Source organism: Dipodomys merriami, unplaced genomic scaffold (assembly GCF_024711535.1).
Source record: "Dipodomys merriami isolate MVZ:Mamm:240054 unplaced genomic scaffold, mDipMer1.0.p SCAF_14, whole genome shotgun sequence".
In the NCBI taxonomy this organism is placed as follows: Eukaryota; Metazoa; Chordata; class Mammalia; order Rodentia; family Heteromyidae; genus Dipodomys; species Dipodomys merriami.
Window position 1 is genome coordinate 21,132,807 of NW_027202715.1, and position 17,398 is coordinate 21,150,204.

General features: G+C 34.0%; 1 protein-coding gene across 2 annotated transcripts in view; it reads left to right on the forward strand.

The window, feature by feature from the left end:
• The window catches only part of Ctnna3 (catenin alpha 3), a 1,374,363-nt gene that overhangs the window by 366,696 nt on the left and 990,269 nt on the right, over nt 1–17,398 (forward strand). For both annotated transcript variants that reach the window (XM_070021006.1, XM_070021007.1), the window contains one exon: nt 8,529–8,732. In XM_070021006.1, the coding sequence (XP_069877107.1) occupies nt 8,529–8,732 (204 nt within the window). The remainder of the gene's footprint in view (nt 1–8,528; nt 8,733–17,398) is intronic.

The window sequence follows — 17,398 nt, forward strand, 5'->3', positions numbered from 1 at the left end:
GCCTCTTGATCAGTGTCACTCTTTCTATATTTTTAAAATATTAAAAAAATACTCTGTGAAGAGATAATCCAAACATATAAAACTTCTATTTCTGAATTATCAATAAGGCTTACCTTTCTCAAAATATATTGCCCCAATCAGCAATATTGTAAGGATATATGCTGAGATCCATTCAATATCACAACAAAATCAACAGTTTCTCAGAAGTCTTTACATATGATCTCTTTGTAGAGAAGCTCTGAAAATTGAAGGTTTGTTTCATTGCTGTGATTCCTAGATTAAAACAGAAAGAACTCATGATGTGGTGTTACACATAGACTGCAGTGCTGAACTGTGATAGAAATATACCAAGAAGATGGTGATTACCTTAGGAGAAATGTATGGTTGAAATGCTTGTTGGTGTTTTGGTATAACCATCATTACAATACTCTCTGGGCTAGTTAAATGATATCCACTCATCATTTTGAGGGAAAAAAAACTTAAAGAAATCTATATGTGTACATTAATTTGTAACTATATTGAGTATCTCTAAATTATTTTTCACTTTTTATATTATGAATCAATGTATAGAAAATTGCAAGTCATGTGCATTTTAATTTTGACTTAGCTCCACTTTGAGTATAAATTACACTAATTTACTAGAGTCATATAATTAGTGTTGATCATGTTGCTAATTTATAGCTTATTACATACATTTTGCCTTCTTTTACATTTTCATATCTATTTGTAAGATGAAATGCATTAAAACAGGATTGTATCAGGCAAAGGAGAGCCTGCAAGCTCTCTCAATAGCATTTCCTGTTGGTAATCACAAGGAGAAATTTTGTTCTGTTTTTATCACTCCTCTGAAGACTGATAATGCACTTGCTTGAGAAACATTATTTATGCTGCATGATTATTATTTCTGCTGCTTCTAACTTGAAGCACAGCGTGTGTTTTTGTGAAGAATGTTGGTACTTGATGATAATCATAGCTGCTTCTCTTTTGATAGGCAATTTCACTTTGGAGAATAGGTGTAAGATTTTTAGTGTTTTGAATACAAATTGGGTCAGTCCTATCACAGGATATAGTGTGTGAATGATAAGTAGGCTTATTACATCACGTTTGTTAAAATTCAGAAAACTTTCCTCAGCCATATTGATTTTCATGCTTTAGTTTTAAGATTGAAAAACACATTTCTATGTGTCTTGGAAAAGTATGGACAGAAGCCTTGTTTGAAATCTGAAAAATGCTGAATGACAAGTGCTCATGGAATGGTTTCTGATATCATCAGGCATTAGTCTGTTTTACAATTTGTAGCTTCCTTCATGATACTCAATGGCTATTTAATTCATCAACTATAGATGGTAGAGCATTTAAAAGCAAAAGTAAAAATAGCTAGTAAACTATAAGGGGCTATCGTGTCAGATAGTAAAACATATATAAAGCTGCATCTGTTGAAGTACTATGAAGTAAATGTAGATTTTTTTTTCCATTCTAGAAGGGATGAAATAAAGGCTTAGAAACTTTGTATGGGAGATTCTCTCTCTCTCTCTCTCTCTCTCTCTCTCTCTCTCCCTCTCTCTCTCTCTCCCTCTCTCTCTCTCTCTCTCTCTCTCTCTCTCTCTCTCTCTCTCCCTTTCTCTCCCTCCCTCTCCCTCTCTCTCTCTCTCTCTCTCTCTCTCTCTCTCTCTCTCTCTCTCTCTCCCTTTCTCTCCCTCCCTCTCCCTCTCTCTCTCCCTCTCTTTCTCTCTCTCTCCCCCCCCAATGCCGTATCATATGATTGGAATTATACAGGATGTAGCATTTCCAGATTGCTGTTTTTGGTAATATGTATTTATGTTTCATCCATGTCTCTAATGCTTGATAGCTTATTTCTTTTCAGTGATGAATAATGTTCCATTGTTTTGATGTACCATAGTTTATCCAATCACCTGTTGAAAGATATCTTATTTGCTTTGAAGTTTGGACAATTATTAGTGAAGCTTCTATATAAATCTGTTTGCAGATTGTGTGTACATAAATTTTAAACTGCTTTAGACAAATATGGAGTATGAATACTTGGTTGTGTTGTATGACTATAGGATTTTTTCATTTTAGGTTAAAAAAAATTTTTTTTTTGCCAGTCCTGGGGCTTGAACTCAGGACCTGGGTGCTGTCACTGAGCCTCTTGGTACCACAGTGTCATTGAACCACAGTGTCACTTCTGGCCTTTTCTGAGTAGTTTATTAGAGATAAGAGTCTCACAGACTTTTCTGCCCTGGCTGGCTTCGAACCACAATCCTCAGATCTAGGATTACAGGCATGTATTCTTGTGCCTGCTTTCATTTTAGATTTTAAATATTCTGTTAACAAATAAGAACATATATGTTTTAAGCATACTATTATGATTATTTGCCTTACATACACATTGTATGATTTTTATCACTATCAAGTTAACGTTTGATTAACATTTACCACCACCCATGTTACATATTGTATGTTTCATTTTCTTCCTTTCTTATTTCTTTAAAGGATATATACTAACCAAGCATATTTGTGGTAGTGAAATCCAACATAGCAAAAAGTCCTTTTAACTAGAAAATTAATATTATACTCATTTTGGTAAATTAATGAGTCATTTTTTCTATTGTTTCCAAAATAATGAGCTGGCTAATAGCTAGAAATCAAAAGGAAAACAAATGTTTGATCTATAATTGTTATTTTAAAAAGTAAGAAATTTTTATTAGTGTGTACTTTCATAGGTAATATTAAATTAAGACATTATTTAAAAATGGAACCTTAATGTACACCCTAATCTGAGTCCTTTTCTCTTTATCATCCCCAAATAGCAATCACCAAGATATTGGTATTTTCCTTTTAGATGTTTCCTAAGCTCTTATACACCTGTGTGTGCTCAGAGGAAAAGTAAAGTATTGGCACATGCTTATTTGAGTTTTTTTATTTTTTAATTTTATTGTCAAGGTGATTTACAGAGGGGTTACAGTTACATAAGGCAGTGATTGCATTTCTTGTCTAAATTGTTACCCTTCTCTCATTTTTTATCCCTCTTTCCTTCCTCTTCTAACCCCCACCAAGCTGTACAGATGATTTCCAACATATTGTCTTGTGAGTATCACTGTTGCATTGGTTCCCCCTTTGTCCTTTGTCTCGCCATTTTGTTGTTCCCCTTCCCTTCCCTAGTTTAGATAAATGTATATACAATACCCAGAGTACCAAAATGGAATGCGGTGATAACAGGGAATAAAGTATAAGGGGGAAACACAAAAGAAAAAAAATCACCTAGTACATTGAGAACAACAACAAAGGAAAACCTCTTGTGTTCATGTCTTAGAGGTTTTTAAAAAATATATTTTATATATATATATATATATATATATATATATATATATATATATGATACTGTTACTAGAAAGTCACTCCAATTATCTAACTTGGTCCTTCAGTCCAATGAGAGAGGAGTTCAGTCAAGACTACAAATGTAGTGAAAGTGATGGAAATAGCATAGAGAAAGGAGACTTTTAATTGGTACCATGCCACAGAAAGCACCACAGTTCATCTTCCTCCATTTTGGGGGGTATAGACAGGAGTGATAGGCTTAAGTAGATAAAGAATTAGGGATAAGGTGTATGTGGGACCAAGGTATGCATAGTTTAAGAGTTCTAGTAAAAGATGTGGCCTAATTGGTCATGATATCAGTTCTGAATCTTCCTAGTGTCACTAGAAAGGAGTGACCTAGTTCTCATGAGATGTCCCCTCTTCCAGGGTACAGCCTGATCATTATAGGTAACTACTATAATTGGGGGAGATCTATCCTCCCAGGCTCTGCTGTTACATAGGGGTAGTTTCATTTCCTTGTTATAAAAATGTTATATATATATATATATATATATATGTATATATATATATATATATATATATATATATATTTCCTAAGTTTCAAGGTGATGATAAAGTGACTGGAAAGAACCCAAAATGGATATTGAGTAATCTTGGGTGATTTAAAGTGTAAAGATCTGAGACGTAGTTGTATGAATTAAAGTGAAGACTCAGATTCATTAACCAAGGAAATTACAAACTATGCTGAAGGAGATCAAAATATAGAGGGTGCTAATAGCATGAGTACATTTATTCCTAACTATGAAGCCAGAAGTCAAACCCAAGCTATTGAAAAAAATGTTCTGCTAAGAACCAAAGTATTAGGTGAATATATATTGAGAAGGATCTTGAAAAAGTTAAAATATTTTTTCTGTTTAGCAGATTAGATCCTGAAAATATGAGTACATTTATTCCTAACTATGAAGCCAGAAGTCAAACCCAAGTTATTGAAAAAAATGTTCTGCTAAGAACCAAAGTATTAGGTGAATATATATTGAGAAGGATCTTGAAAAAGTTAAAATATTTTTTCTGTTTAGCAGATTGGATCCTGAAAATATGGCATCCTATTGCTCATCTTTCATTCAACTAATTGCTGTGAAAATATACTGAGAAAACATTTTAATATATAGCTGTACTACATGGAAAGAGATAATTTATTCCATTTGATCCATCAGTGGTACAGAACATTGAAGTTATTTAAAAATGTTATCTTGCCTAAAGGTTGTTGAAAACTTTTATAGAACGTGAATAGTCCATATCAGATGTTGGAGCAGGTGATGACTTGAGTCTAGATGGCCATGAACACAATGGCCTCTAATAGGCTAAGCAGGCCTGGGCTTGAAATCTCTGCACACAGGTTACTAAAGCAAAGGATCTCAAGTGTGAGGCTACCTGGGCTATATAGCAAGATCATATTAAAATCCACAAAGCACAACAAAAAATAAAAATAAAAAACAAGCACACAACTCAAAGTGAAGCAAAACAAAAGGTCAAACAGGTAAAAGTTCAAAAGCTTGTTTAGTTTGAGGAATGTTCCTGGAGAGCAAGAACCAAAAGAAACAAGAGTTAACTTAATCATATGAGTCAAGGTACTAAATGATAGGAAATCATAGCCAGAACATCTAAAGCAATATTTTTTCTTGAAGAAAAAGAGCATGAAATTTCACCAACTTTTCTTATTATTGTGGTGGTAGAGCCACATTAACTGTTCTTGTCACACCTTCTAATTACATTTGAGCAATTAAATCATGTTTCTGTTGCTGTGAGTCTCCTTAATAACAATGCCTCATTGGAAAGCTGTTTTCAAAAGGTTTTAATTGGTTTAATTTTTACTGTGAAACATTGGAGTAAAGAGTTTGCAATGATTTAGTGATCCAAAAAGAATCATGGTGCAAGTGGCATATAAAATAGAAAGATGGATTTGGGTAAATGGGACCTTGAACAATGGCCAAGCCCATGGGTTATGGTCTCATCGAAAAGAGTATGTAAGTCTTTAGCCCATGTATTAATTGGGTTGTTGTTTTTTTTGAGGATTTGTTTTTGAGACTTCTCAGTAGAAGAAGTAAGAATGGCTAATAGACACATAAAAAATGCTCAACATCTCTGGTCATAAAAAAATGCAAATCAAAACAACATCTACCTCACCCCAGTTTGAATGGCCATTATTAACAAAATTAATAATAACAGATGATAAAGAGGAGATGTGACCAAAAGGAAAAGCTTCTACAGTGTTGGTCGGACTGTAAACTTGTTTAACTACCCTGGAAAGCAGTGTGGAAGTTCCTTAAAAGTGTAAACAGAGCTTCCCTATCACTAAGCAATTCCACTCCTGGGCATTTATCCAATTGACCACAAACCTGGCCACAATAAAGCCACCAGCACAACCATGTTCATTGTAACATTGTTTACCATAGCTAAAATATGGAATCAACCCAGATGCCCCTCAGTGAACAATGGATCAAGAAAATATGGCTTATGTACACAATGGAATTCTATGCTTTCAAAAGAAAGAATGATATTGTAACATTTGCAAGGAAATGGAAAGACTTGCAGAAAATTATATTAAGCAAAGTAAGTGAGACCCAAAGAAACATACATTGTATGGTTTCCCTCATTTATAATAATTAGAATGTGATTATAAATCTACAAGTAAACCCAATGGATATTACAAGACAAAAAAAACTATACTTGGACATGATAAACAAGATTCTAAACAGTCACATAGTGGGGCCAAAGGAAGATATCCTTAGGGCTCAATAGCTATGTGCATATAATTATATAAAATGATGTTTATGGAAATGATCTCTAAGAAATGGAAACAAGAGGTTTATTTTATTTTATTTTTGTGGTTCTTTTTTTTTTACTTTCTGTTTTTCCCCTTTTGTCACTGTTTTTATTTCTGTACCTCTTGTCCTTTATGCAAGTTGATCTGATTGGGGAGAAGAGGAAGTACAGAAATTGGGGGATAAAGGGTGGGCTAATTCAGCAGTGATACTCACTAGACACTATGTTGAAAATGAACTATACAACTTATGGGGGAGGGGAGTCAGGAAGGAAAACACCTGGAAGAAAACGAGGGAAGAGGTGACACTGTTATAAAAGAAATGTATTCCAGTACCTAATGTATGTAACCTCTCTGTACATCACCTTTACAATAAATTATTTTTACGATAACAAATTTTAAAAAGATTATATATCTTTAAGGAGTGACATTGTCCAAAAGAAATGTACCCTTTACCTGACTTATGTAACTATAACTCCTCTGTACATCACTTTTATAATAACAATAAAGACATTTTAAACAAGATTATATACATTGTAAAAAGTTAAATTTTGCTTTTGTAAAGTTAATTGCCCTTCACTTTATGCTTTTATTGCCTTTTCTATATAAAAGAAAGAAATGGAGAGAATTAGCAGTAGATAAACACAAAGGAAATAAAACCATGAAATGAATTCTTTTGCTTTTATGATATTAAACCAATGTTATCTTTCTATTATATTTTATATGTCAGCATACTATAGACTAAAATGTACTAATTTTCTTTCTAATCTCTTGCCTTAAAATAATTTGTTTTTCATTATTTATTTTTCCTTCCTAGATTGGCTCTAGAAGTTGTAGATGTTATAATTATATCATGGCTACTTTGAACATCAAATATTTCTCATAATATGACAAATGATATATGAAATATATATTTACATAAATATATACATTTCTATAATATACATATATAATCATATAAGATAATATGCTATGAACATCTTATATTGACCTCGCTGTATGTTTCAATTCACATCTTGAGTCTGACACTCTCAAGATTATTATATAATTTTATTGAATGATTGATTTCCAGTCCGGGGCTTGAACTCAGGGTCAGGGTGCTAGCCTTGAGCACAAAGAGGCTTCTACTTGAGCCACGGCAACATTTCTGACTTTTTTTTTTGAGGGGGTTTATATTCTCTACAGATTAAAGAATTAAAGAACTGGAAAATGGTTAAAGCAGATAGAATAGATTTATTTGAAAGCCAAAACAACAGAGAAAGGAAAATGAGACAAACTCAGTATACAAGAAGGAGTCCCAGGGCTGGGTCTCCCACCTCTGGCTTTTTCTGAGTAGTTTATTGGAAATAAGAATCTGGTGGACTTTTTTGCCCTGGCTGGCTTCCAACTTCTATTGTCGATCTCAGCTTTCTGAGTAGCTAGGATTATAGGTGTGAGCCACCAATGTCTGGCATGAGTTGATTTTATATTAATTGTTATTCAGCGTGTTTTATGTTATACTCTTTCTTCAGTGATCACATTAGGTCTCACCTTGAAAGGGTTTCCTTGCAATGTATTTTCATGAAACACCCTTAGAGCAGCATTCCCTCTAACTTTTATTCAGAAGCTAAAGATAATCTTTATTACCTAAAGACTTAGGTCTTTAGATAACCTTGAAAATGCCGCATCAGGTTCCAATACCTGGAAACACCTTCAAGTTAGAATAGACCAACGGGAGGCTGGAGTTTACATTTTAAATAAATAACTAAAATCTAGAATTCTCTTTGATAAGTTAGTGGTAGAATTAGTCTATGGCTTATACTGAGACATAATGAAATTATAACGAATTGCTTATTATGAGATCGGAATACTTATCGGAACTTCATAGTGGGTTTGCTCTTTGATATTGAATAAGGCAGCCTCTTAGTCTCACTCATCGGCTGAAATGTGTGGCTAAGTATCCTGTGGCTGCACACCTTCATATAAAATTGGTAAGATGAAATGATACAGTTGAAAATATACTAGTAGTATAGTTCAGAAGTGTAACTATGGTAAATAAGCATGTGCTATAGTTTTAAGTATGTATTTGTTATGGTTTTGTGACATAAGCAACATTGCTATCACAGTTTTACAGGTAAAAGAAGGTGAAGCTCACGGAGCTTAAGCTACCCTGCAGAACAAGAAGGACATGATTTGAGTCAGGACAAAGAGTAGAACCAGTGCTCATAATCACATCATGTTCCTCATTCATCAGAATAATAATTGCTACATAGCCTTATATGTGAACTGGGTCACTCTTTTTATCATTAACATCTAAGTTCTAAATGTGAAAACAAGATACTTTGTTTTCCATATACATGGAATGTCATGGAATACTAACCATTCAAATATTGATTTTTTTCTTTTTTAGAAATTAATTGTCCTAAACCCACTCACAGTGACAGAGGAGGAAATAAGGCCATCACTAGAAAAACGCCTTGAAGCCATTATCAGTGGGGCTGCTTTGTTGGCAGACTCTTCCTGCACAAGGGACTTCCACCGAGAGCGAATTATTGCAGAGTGCAATGCCATTCGCCAGGCTCTTCAGGACCTGCTTTCAGAGTACATGAATAACGTAGGTGACTGGTTCGATCTTTTATCCCTGTTCCCACTTATCCCTCGTTTTTTGAGTGCATGCCAACATGCATTTTGTGTCCCCACAAAATATGATCAATTACAAAAGAGTAATGGGTTGGTGTTCTGAGTGGGTTGTTCAAGGGGACCGTAACCTAGAGAGTTTTCTAGGAATGAAATCAGAACTACTTTTGCAGTAGTACATGATGGCTTTATTTCTGGAACTATCTATGAGTTGAAACTCTGGAACTATAGATGAGTTGCAAAAGAGAATCAGGACTGGAGAAAGAAAGTAAGGGTTACTTATTAATGTAAAGGATAAAGAGAAGATAAAGAGATTGGCACATTGCTCAGTATTAGATAATAAATAGTGCCGCAGAGATCCTTTACAAAGCTCTTAGATAGCATTTCCCCCCTTTATGTTTCTTGAAAATTATTTTCGTTAAGTAGTTGTACAAAGAAGTTGCTATTTTACAGAGCAGTATATGACTACAATGCAACTTGATCCAATTTTACCACTTTCAACATTCTCACTCATTCTTCCCACCCTACCATTTCCCTCACTTAATTTTGTCAGATATAGATTGATTTCTTGATTTCATTCTATCCCCTTTCTCCTCTTGATTTGTCTGTCCCTCTTCCCATAATCCCCCCCACCCCTCGCTTTTCAAGTTTCTGTTTCCTGGTACTCATTTTGTTGAACTTTGACAAAGCTCAGACAGTTTGGACAGCTCTTGACTTCTTTCAAATGGGACATAGTGTTACATTTTAGGCATTTCTTAGAAATTTTCATGATGCTGACTAAATTTAGGGAAAATTTTGTTTTACATATAATTTATAAACTGTATATTAACTATTGTTCCCATCACAGTATTTATAAAACAAATAAGGATCACTTATTAAAAAAAATCTTGAAAATATTGCCAGCTCTACAGTAGATGCTCCTCTATGGCTTTTGACTTCTATGGTTTCAGTTGCTCAATCAGCTAAAAATATTACATGGAAATTCCATAATAATTGACTAGTTTTCAGTTAAATTTTATTGTAATATATTTTTAAAATTCTGTTCGTAGCTATTGTTGTTTTACTGTACCTACTATAAATTAAACTTTATCATACACACACACACACACACACACACACACACACACACACAAAATCATGCTATATCTAGAATTTGGTTCCTTATTTTGTAGTATTCACAGGGGATCTTGAAATGTATTCCCTGTGGATAAACAGGGAAGGGAATACCATGTATTAATCATAAAACCTCCTTAAGTAATAGAACTATAGAGCTATATTTAGACTATTTTATTCATTGGTCCTAAAAGTGGAATAATTCAAGATTTATGAAGGTATGTTTTGATAACTCATCAAAATATATAAAGCTTTTTGGTTATGAAATTAAAGATTTATGATTGTTGAGTATAAGTGCATTATGTGACTAATAGAAATATGCTAAAATTAGTTAATACATCAACACATTTGATGAATCTCCATACTCAATATTTGAAGAGGTTGGCTCCTGACAAAAATCTCTTGCCTCTCAAGAAATCAAAGTTGTAAAGCAGATTTTAGTAACAAGAAGAATGTATTAGTAATGACATATCCTGCTAGAATGGTTGAAGCTAGAATAGGAAGGCCATTTAAGGTAACATTAGTAGGTTTTGGCATTAGGATAGGGACATTTCTGGAAGCCTCATCCTACATATCAGTATCAGTCTTCTCTAGCCTTTTTCTGTGGAATCATCAATTCTTGCATTTCAGATCCATTATAGACAATAGAGTTTACATTCTAATATCTATGCAGGCAAATTGTATGTCTGTTTTGTTCACTGTTTTATCCTAAGTCCCAAGCACAGAGCGTGGCATTTAGAAAAGGCTGAATTGTGTTTTGTAAAGGAAATACTTAATGAAATGATTGCATATTGTATATGCCATATCATAAAAAGCAGCTTTTTTACATTAATTGAAAAGAATTTGAAGTATCAACTAAATCATACGACAGCCTGTTTGTTATAAAAGGTCTTATTTTGCAGTGTAAATCTCTTCTGAAAATCGATGTGCATATTCAGGAGCATCTTTAAAAATCACAATTCCTGAGTTGTGATCTATATTTGACCATATTCCAAATTAAAATTTTTATTTATTAAGAGATGTGCCTCAGAGAATATTCAGAATCAGAGAAAATAGAGCGATGTCTTTCAAAACTTATGAGAATGTATTGCCTAACCTGCTGATTTTGTTAAACCTCCATGGTTGCATAGGTCTCTAGTCCATTTTCTTTGTTAAATAAGATAATGGATGGAACAGAGCCCCCTGAAGAAAGATGGGTTTTAGAATTAGTTATCTTTATACAGTGGTAAAAATAGAATTGGAGGTAGGTTAGACTTCATGTTTGAGTTTTAAGATATCCACAGTAATATGTATTTTTCTGGGAGTGTATTGAAATCATTTTGGTGTTGTGTCAGATGTGTTGCTAGACAGGATTTTCAGGTGGTATCTGAAGCTGGCAGAGGATTTTTTTTCAGCCCTTTATTGAGGATTTTGGAGCATTGAGTGAATGCTGCTAGAATAAACAAGTCAGGCTGAGTTTATTCAGGGACTAATTTACATTTCTGGACCTCTCATCTGCCCACTATTTTCTTCTCTTATTATCTATGTGAAAGCACACTGTTGATTTTCACTACACACTTATTTAGTGAGTAAAGAGTCACAGGGATTATTTTTTGTTATTGAGAAATCTATTGATTTGTGTTCTTTGAGTTTAATGCATTCTCTATCTAAGAGAATTCTAAAGTTTCAATAAAGCCTAAAAAGAGATTTATGGGATTTCCTTTCTTATAGGACCTTTTTCCTGAAAATTCAATTTGGAAATAATTTCAGCCCCAGTTAATTTTTCCTGATCGTTAAGGTGAAGCAACTGAAAATATCTACGGGTAATGACTGACTCCTAGAGAGAGATTAGAATTAAAATTCTAAGATAACACTGAGCAAGATCCATTGCACTTATAAAGTGACATGTTGAATTGAAATCCCTTTGTACAACTACTTAAAGATAATAACAACAACAATTAAAATTCTAAAAATTTAAACATAGCCTCAACCTATTTTCTGTCTTAGTTTCTTTTTCTTTTTATATATAGGGTATATTTGAATTGTCCATCAGCTTAGGTACACCATGTTAGATTTTTAAAAATGTATTTACAGTCTTAAACTTGTCCATCATATTATAGTAGTCAAACAGTTGATTCTGTTAGAGACTCAGCTTTTCAGATGATTACACACTTGGATTTTACAACCTCAACTAACTTTAAAGAAGTAAATGACATTCTAGCTCAGTGCTGGTCAAGCATGCCTGTCATCCGAAGCTCTATGGGAGGCTAAGGTTATGAGGATTTGGGCTATTAGGCCAGTGTCTGTGTCTGTGATCTCAGTGAAAACTTCAAGTACTAGGAGTGTGCTAGGAATATCTGAAGTGATAATGCAACAACCATGTGTCATCTTGTGGGAGTTCTGGAGCTGGTAGCCCTGCAGAATTGTTCCTAAATAAGAAAGGGAATGGCAAGAAAATCTCTGTGTCCCTGCAACTGTCAATCATTGGCTTGGAGGATGGGTTTCAGTCACCCTTAGGAGCCATGTCACCTTAGGTGAGATAGTTACTTGTAACTTTTGGAATATTCAATTCTGAAACATTCTATTCTGGAGAGCTCTGGTACGCAGAGGGTTATAGTTAGGCTGGTATTCTGGTCAGATGGACCCAGCTGAGTAGATCTTCACTGCTGGTACTTTGAAAGTGCTGTCTTGGATGTCCAGCCCATTCAGCTCTCCATGTGCTGGAGCTGCAGCCAAAACTTTACTGCAGTTACATAAAGACTTGGTATGTGAAATCCCATGTGACCCTCGTCAGACATCAGAACCATGAGAGACAATAAAAGGTTGTTGCTCTTAACCAATGGACAATTAAAATCTATCCTATATATAAAAAGAAAAAGGAACTAAGAAAAAATTGGTTGATGTTATGTTTAGATTTTTAGAATTTTAATTGTCTTATTATTATCTTTAAGTAGTTGTACAAAGGGATTTCAATTCAACCTGTCACTTTATAAGTGCAATGGATCTTGCTCAATGTTATCTTAGAATTTTAATTTTAATTCTAAGGTTTTTAAGGTGACTTCTTACACATTCGTAGATAATCAGAGTACTACAGATTTTGATAGATAGATGAAGACCTTGAGAAAATTATAAAGGATCAGAACCACCCAAATAGTAAATGTAAGGAATAACCTAAAAGATACAGAGGATGAGTTAGACTCTCCTGTTAACATGTCAAGAACCACTAATAACAACTTATAAAGAGAAACATAAAATACATTCGTAAGCAGAATTTTATTGGAAATACGTTAATGAATTCTATTAAAAATAATAGATTAATACCTACAAATCTCTTATATCTTTAAGTCTTTGGTAAAAATAAAGCTTCTGTAGGTGTCATTCTAACAGATTGGGTGAACCTTATCTAATTATAAGGACCAAGAGTACAATGGCCAATGTGAAAACAAACAAAAACCTCCATAAGCTACCTCAAACAGCATTATATTCGAATAAGTATTGGGTGTATTTATACTTGTAAATGATGGCTGTAATTGCAAGAAAGAAGTAGCCTTAAACTATTACCGGATGATACACAATTGATATTCCCAAAAGACATGTGCTGATCCCTTGTTCTCTTCAGTGGTACTGAATCAGAATCATTGAATACCGAGTGATTATGTAATGTATGCTGCAAAATAGTCATAGGCAATGTTCATTTAGCCTTTTATGGTTATTAATTCTACTTTTCTTCTTTGCAATTTTATACATAACATCAGGGATTCAGAAAAAAGGAATATGCAAAAAATACAGAGTTAGCAGGACTCTAAGTACAGTAATTTGTCTACAACTGAGATGAGAAAAATAATTCTATTGTTTGGTGCATAGCAGAGATTCTATCATTGCTATTTGTGATAATTATGTTGTCTTTTGTGAAAACAGAAGCTCTTCCTAATTTTACAATTCATTCAGAAGTACTGGCTGCTCATTTTATCTAGCTCCTAACTTTTATGTAAAACTTAGAAGCTGTAAAATTTTGTAGAACTAATTGAATCTACTTGATGACTACATTTATGTTCAGCTGTTCATATTCCATGGGAAAGCCTTTCAGGCCCTTCTCATTTTTTGGCTTATTTTAGTGTCTTTGGAGTGCCTCTAAAAGACTAGAAACCATGAATTTTTTAATTGTTTTATATTTTTATTTACTTTTAAAATTTTACTTTCTTGTAAAGATGCTGTACAGAGAGGTTACAGTTACATCAGTATGGTAATGAGTACATTTCTTGTCAGGCATTGTTACCCCCTCCTTTGTTTTTCTTCACTAGCTATACAAGTGACAAAAGCCTTAAATCTAAAATATATTTAGAACTCAAAAAATTAAATTCTCCAAAAACAAATCCTCAAAGAAACAACTGCCCCATTAATAAGTGGGTTAAAGACTTAAAAAGAGACTTCTCTGAAGAGGAAATAAGAATGTCCAGTAGACACATGAAAAAATGCTCAACTTCTCTGGCCATAAAAGAAATGTAAATCAAAACAACATTGAGATTCCACTTCGCCACAGTTAGAATGGCTATAATCAAGAACTCTAACAACAACAGATGCTGGAGGGGATGTGGACAGAAGGGAACCTTACTGCATTGTTGGTGGGAGTGTAAACTTGTTCAACCACTTTGGAAAGCAGAATGGAGGTTCCTCAGAAGACCCACAAAGAGCTCCCCTATCACCCAGCAATTCCACTTCTGGGCATTTACCCAAATGATCACAAACAAGGTCATACTAAAGCTACCAGCACAACTGTTTATCACAGTATTATTTACCATAGCTAAGATATGGAACCAACCCAGATGCTCCTCAGTAGATGAATGGATCAAGAAATGTGTGTGTGTGTGTGTGTGTGTGTGTGTGTGTGTGTGTGTGTGTGTGTGTGTGTGTGTTTGTGTGTAATGGAATTCTATGCTTCCATCAGAAAGAATGACACTTCCCCATTTGTTAGGAAATGGAAAGATTTGGAAAAAACTAAGTGAAGTAAGCCAGGCCCAAAGAAGCATAGGTCCCCTGGTTTCCCTTATTTGCAATAACTAATATATGTCTAGGATAATCTTATTAGTTGAGTAGAAAAGCTCAAAGCTATGTACATATGACCATATAAGATGATGTTAAGTGAAATGAACCCCAAGATATGGTTTTTCTTTGTTGTTGTTGTTTTTAATATACTATATGATTTTTTTCTTTTGTATGTTCTTCCCCCTATGGTATATCCCCTTTTGTCACTGTATTTGATTTTGATACCTTGCATCTTGTATATACATTTGTCTAATTTGGGGAGGAGAAGGGGAATCACAAAATCCTGAAACAGGTCACAGGATGACCCATTGCAACAATGATTCCCATAAGATACTATGTTGGAAACAGAAACTACAAATTTAAAGAAACTTTATTTCAAAATAAATACAGATTCAAAAGAAAATTTAAAAATAGCACAAAGAAGTTCCATGTATCCTTTGCTCACTTTCCCATATTGGTTGCATTATATGTACCTGTGCTATGATACTAAGATCAAGAGTTTGATTGTTAAAAATCATGTGCATAATTCTATCATGTGTTGATTCATGTAACTGCCACCATGTATTAGAAACAGTATCATAGTATAAAACATTGTCACAGTGTCAATATAAAACTTTTATGGGAGCTGGGTGCTAGTGGCTCCGGCCTGTAATCTAGCTAGTCAGGAAGCTGAGATCTGAGGATTATTGAGGCCAGCCTGGGTAGGAAAGTTCATGGGATTCTTACCTCAACCACCAGAAAACCAGATGTGGATTTTTTGCTGTACTTGTAGAGCATTAGTCCTACTCAGAAAGTTTCAGGGACAGTGTCCAGGCCCTGAATTCAAGCCCAAGACAAAGGAAAAACAAACACACAAAATAAAACAACAACAGAAAACTCTGTTATGCAAGATTTGTCTATGAGAACTTAAAAAGTCTCTTTTGGTTGGATATAGTTTGTTATGAGTTCTTGACATTGCTTTTTTTTCCCTTTTTAAATCTGTAAACTAGGGAACATACAGAGTATAACAAATAATGGCTATCATTTGACCAGTAATAAAAACTGGCTAGTTAAAGTAGAAGAGAATTTTAGAAGAATTAGTCACCATAATTGAATAGTTCATGACAAGTTGAGATAGAAGAGCTGGGAATAAAATTTTATCCGCTACATTAGGAAAATAAACTTTCAAAATTCAAAGACAATCTAGTAGGATAGACCATACAAGAAGTTAAGAGCTCTTCTAAATAAATTCTGATCATGTAATTATAGATGTCTTTCAAAACATAAGAATGTTAGCCAAAAATATACTAAGGAGTTTGGCATAGATCATTGGAAATCTTTAAATAGAGCACTGGAATGTAAGCTCACTGTCATCTGGGACCAATCTGATTTCTGTAATCTAGACGGTATTAATGAGAGCCCTCCATGGCTTCGCTGATATAACACCACAGCTTTTCCCAGCAACTCTGGGATTTTCGAAGGCTTGTCCCCTTACTCATTTTTATTTTTATGTTATTGCTTCTGCTAGTATTGTCCTTTCTTGGCATTTTATCAATTGGAGGATAAAATTCACTCCACACCAACTTGTTCGTTTCCATTTTCTTTCTTTGCATTCCTCTTAGACTCTCTTACATTCTTTGGATTTGGTTATACAGAGCCATTTAATTATTCTTCCTTTGATTTATCTGTTCTATTTTATGTTGTTTTTGTTTCCTTTGCTCTAAAATATTTTAGTATTTTTCAAAATATAGATAGTTTGTACTCTAATAGCAATTGTTGCATAAGCAACAATGTTAGAGTGTCACATAGGAATAAGGACACCAAACCAAAGGGAACTCAGCAAAGCAAAGTTTATCTCTGCAGAAGGGAGTGATATCAGCTAAAAATCTGTCTAACAAGTGCACAGAGCAGGCAGGATGCTCCCTTTTTAAAAAATCCCTAACCCAGCAGGCCCTGCCTCTCTGCTCCCTTGGCTGAACTGAGGTTCACAGTGTGCAAAAGGATGTGTCCTAATTAACAGGATGTAACTAAAATCAAGGACCTTTTAACAGAATATCTTAAAGTACAACAGGAAAAGAATGCAACTGAAATATAATTAACAAGAGCAAGCCACCTGGCCAAAGCAGGAACTTTTCAGAAAAACAATTCTCACAATGCTAACAGGAAGGAAGTAAACTACTTTGATAGCTTGGAACGATAATCCTTGGATTTCAGCCTCTGAGTAGCTAAAATTACAGGTTTGAACCAATGGTATGCAAATGGTTCTTAAAAGTCTTATTTTAAAGTTCAAACAAGTGTTTTGTGGTTGTCAATGATTGACTTGAGCTTCTGTTCTTTATTGTAGTGTACAGTTGTTTTCTTCATTCAAAAATGAATGAAATTCATTATCATATCTAATAATAGATACTGAGCATCTATTATATACCTGCCCATTGTAATTAATACTGAGGATGTAATAATGACCTAGTAGGACACATTTCAAAGTCTTGGGAGTATAGCCTTATGGTTATGCAGACATAGAATATTAGT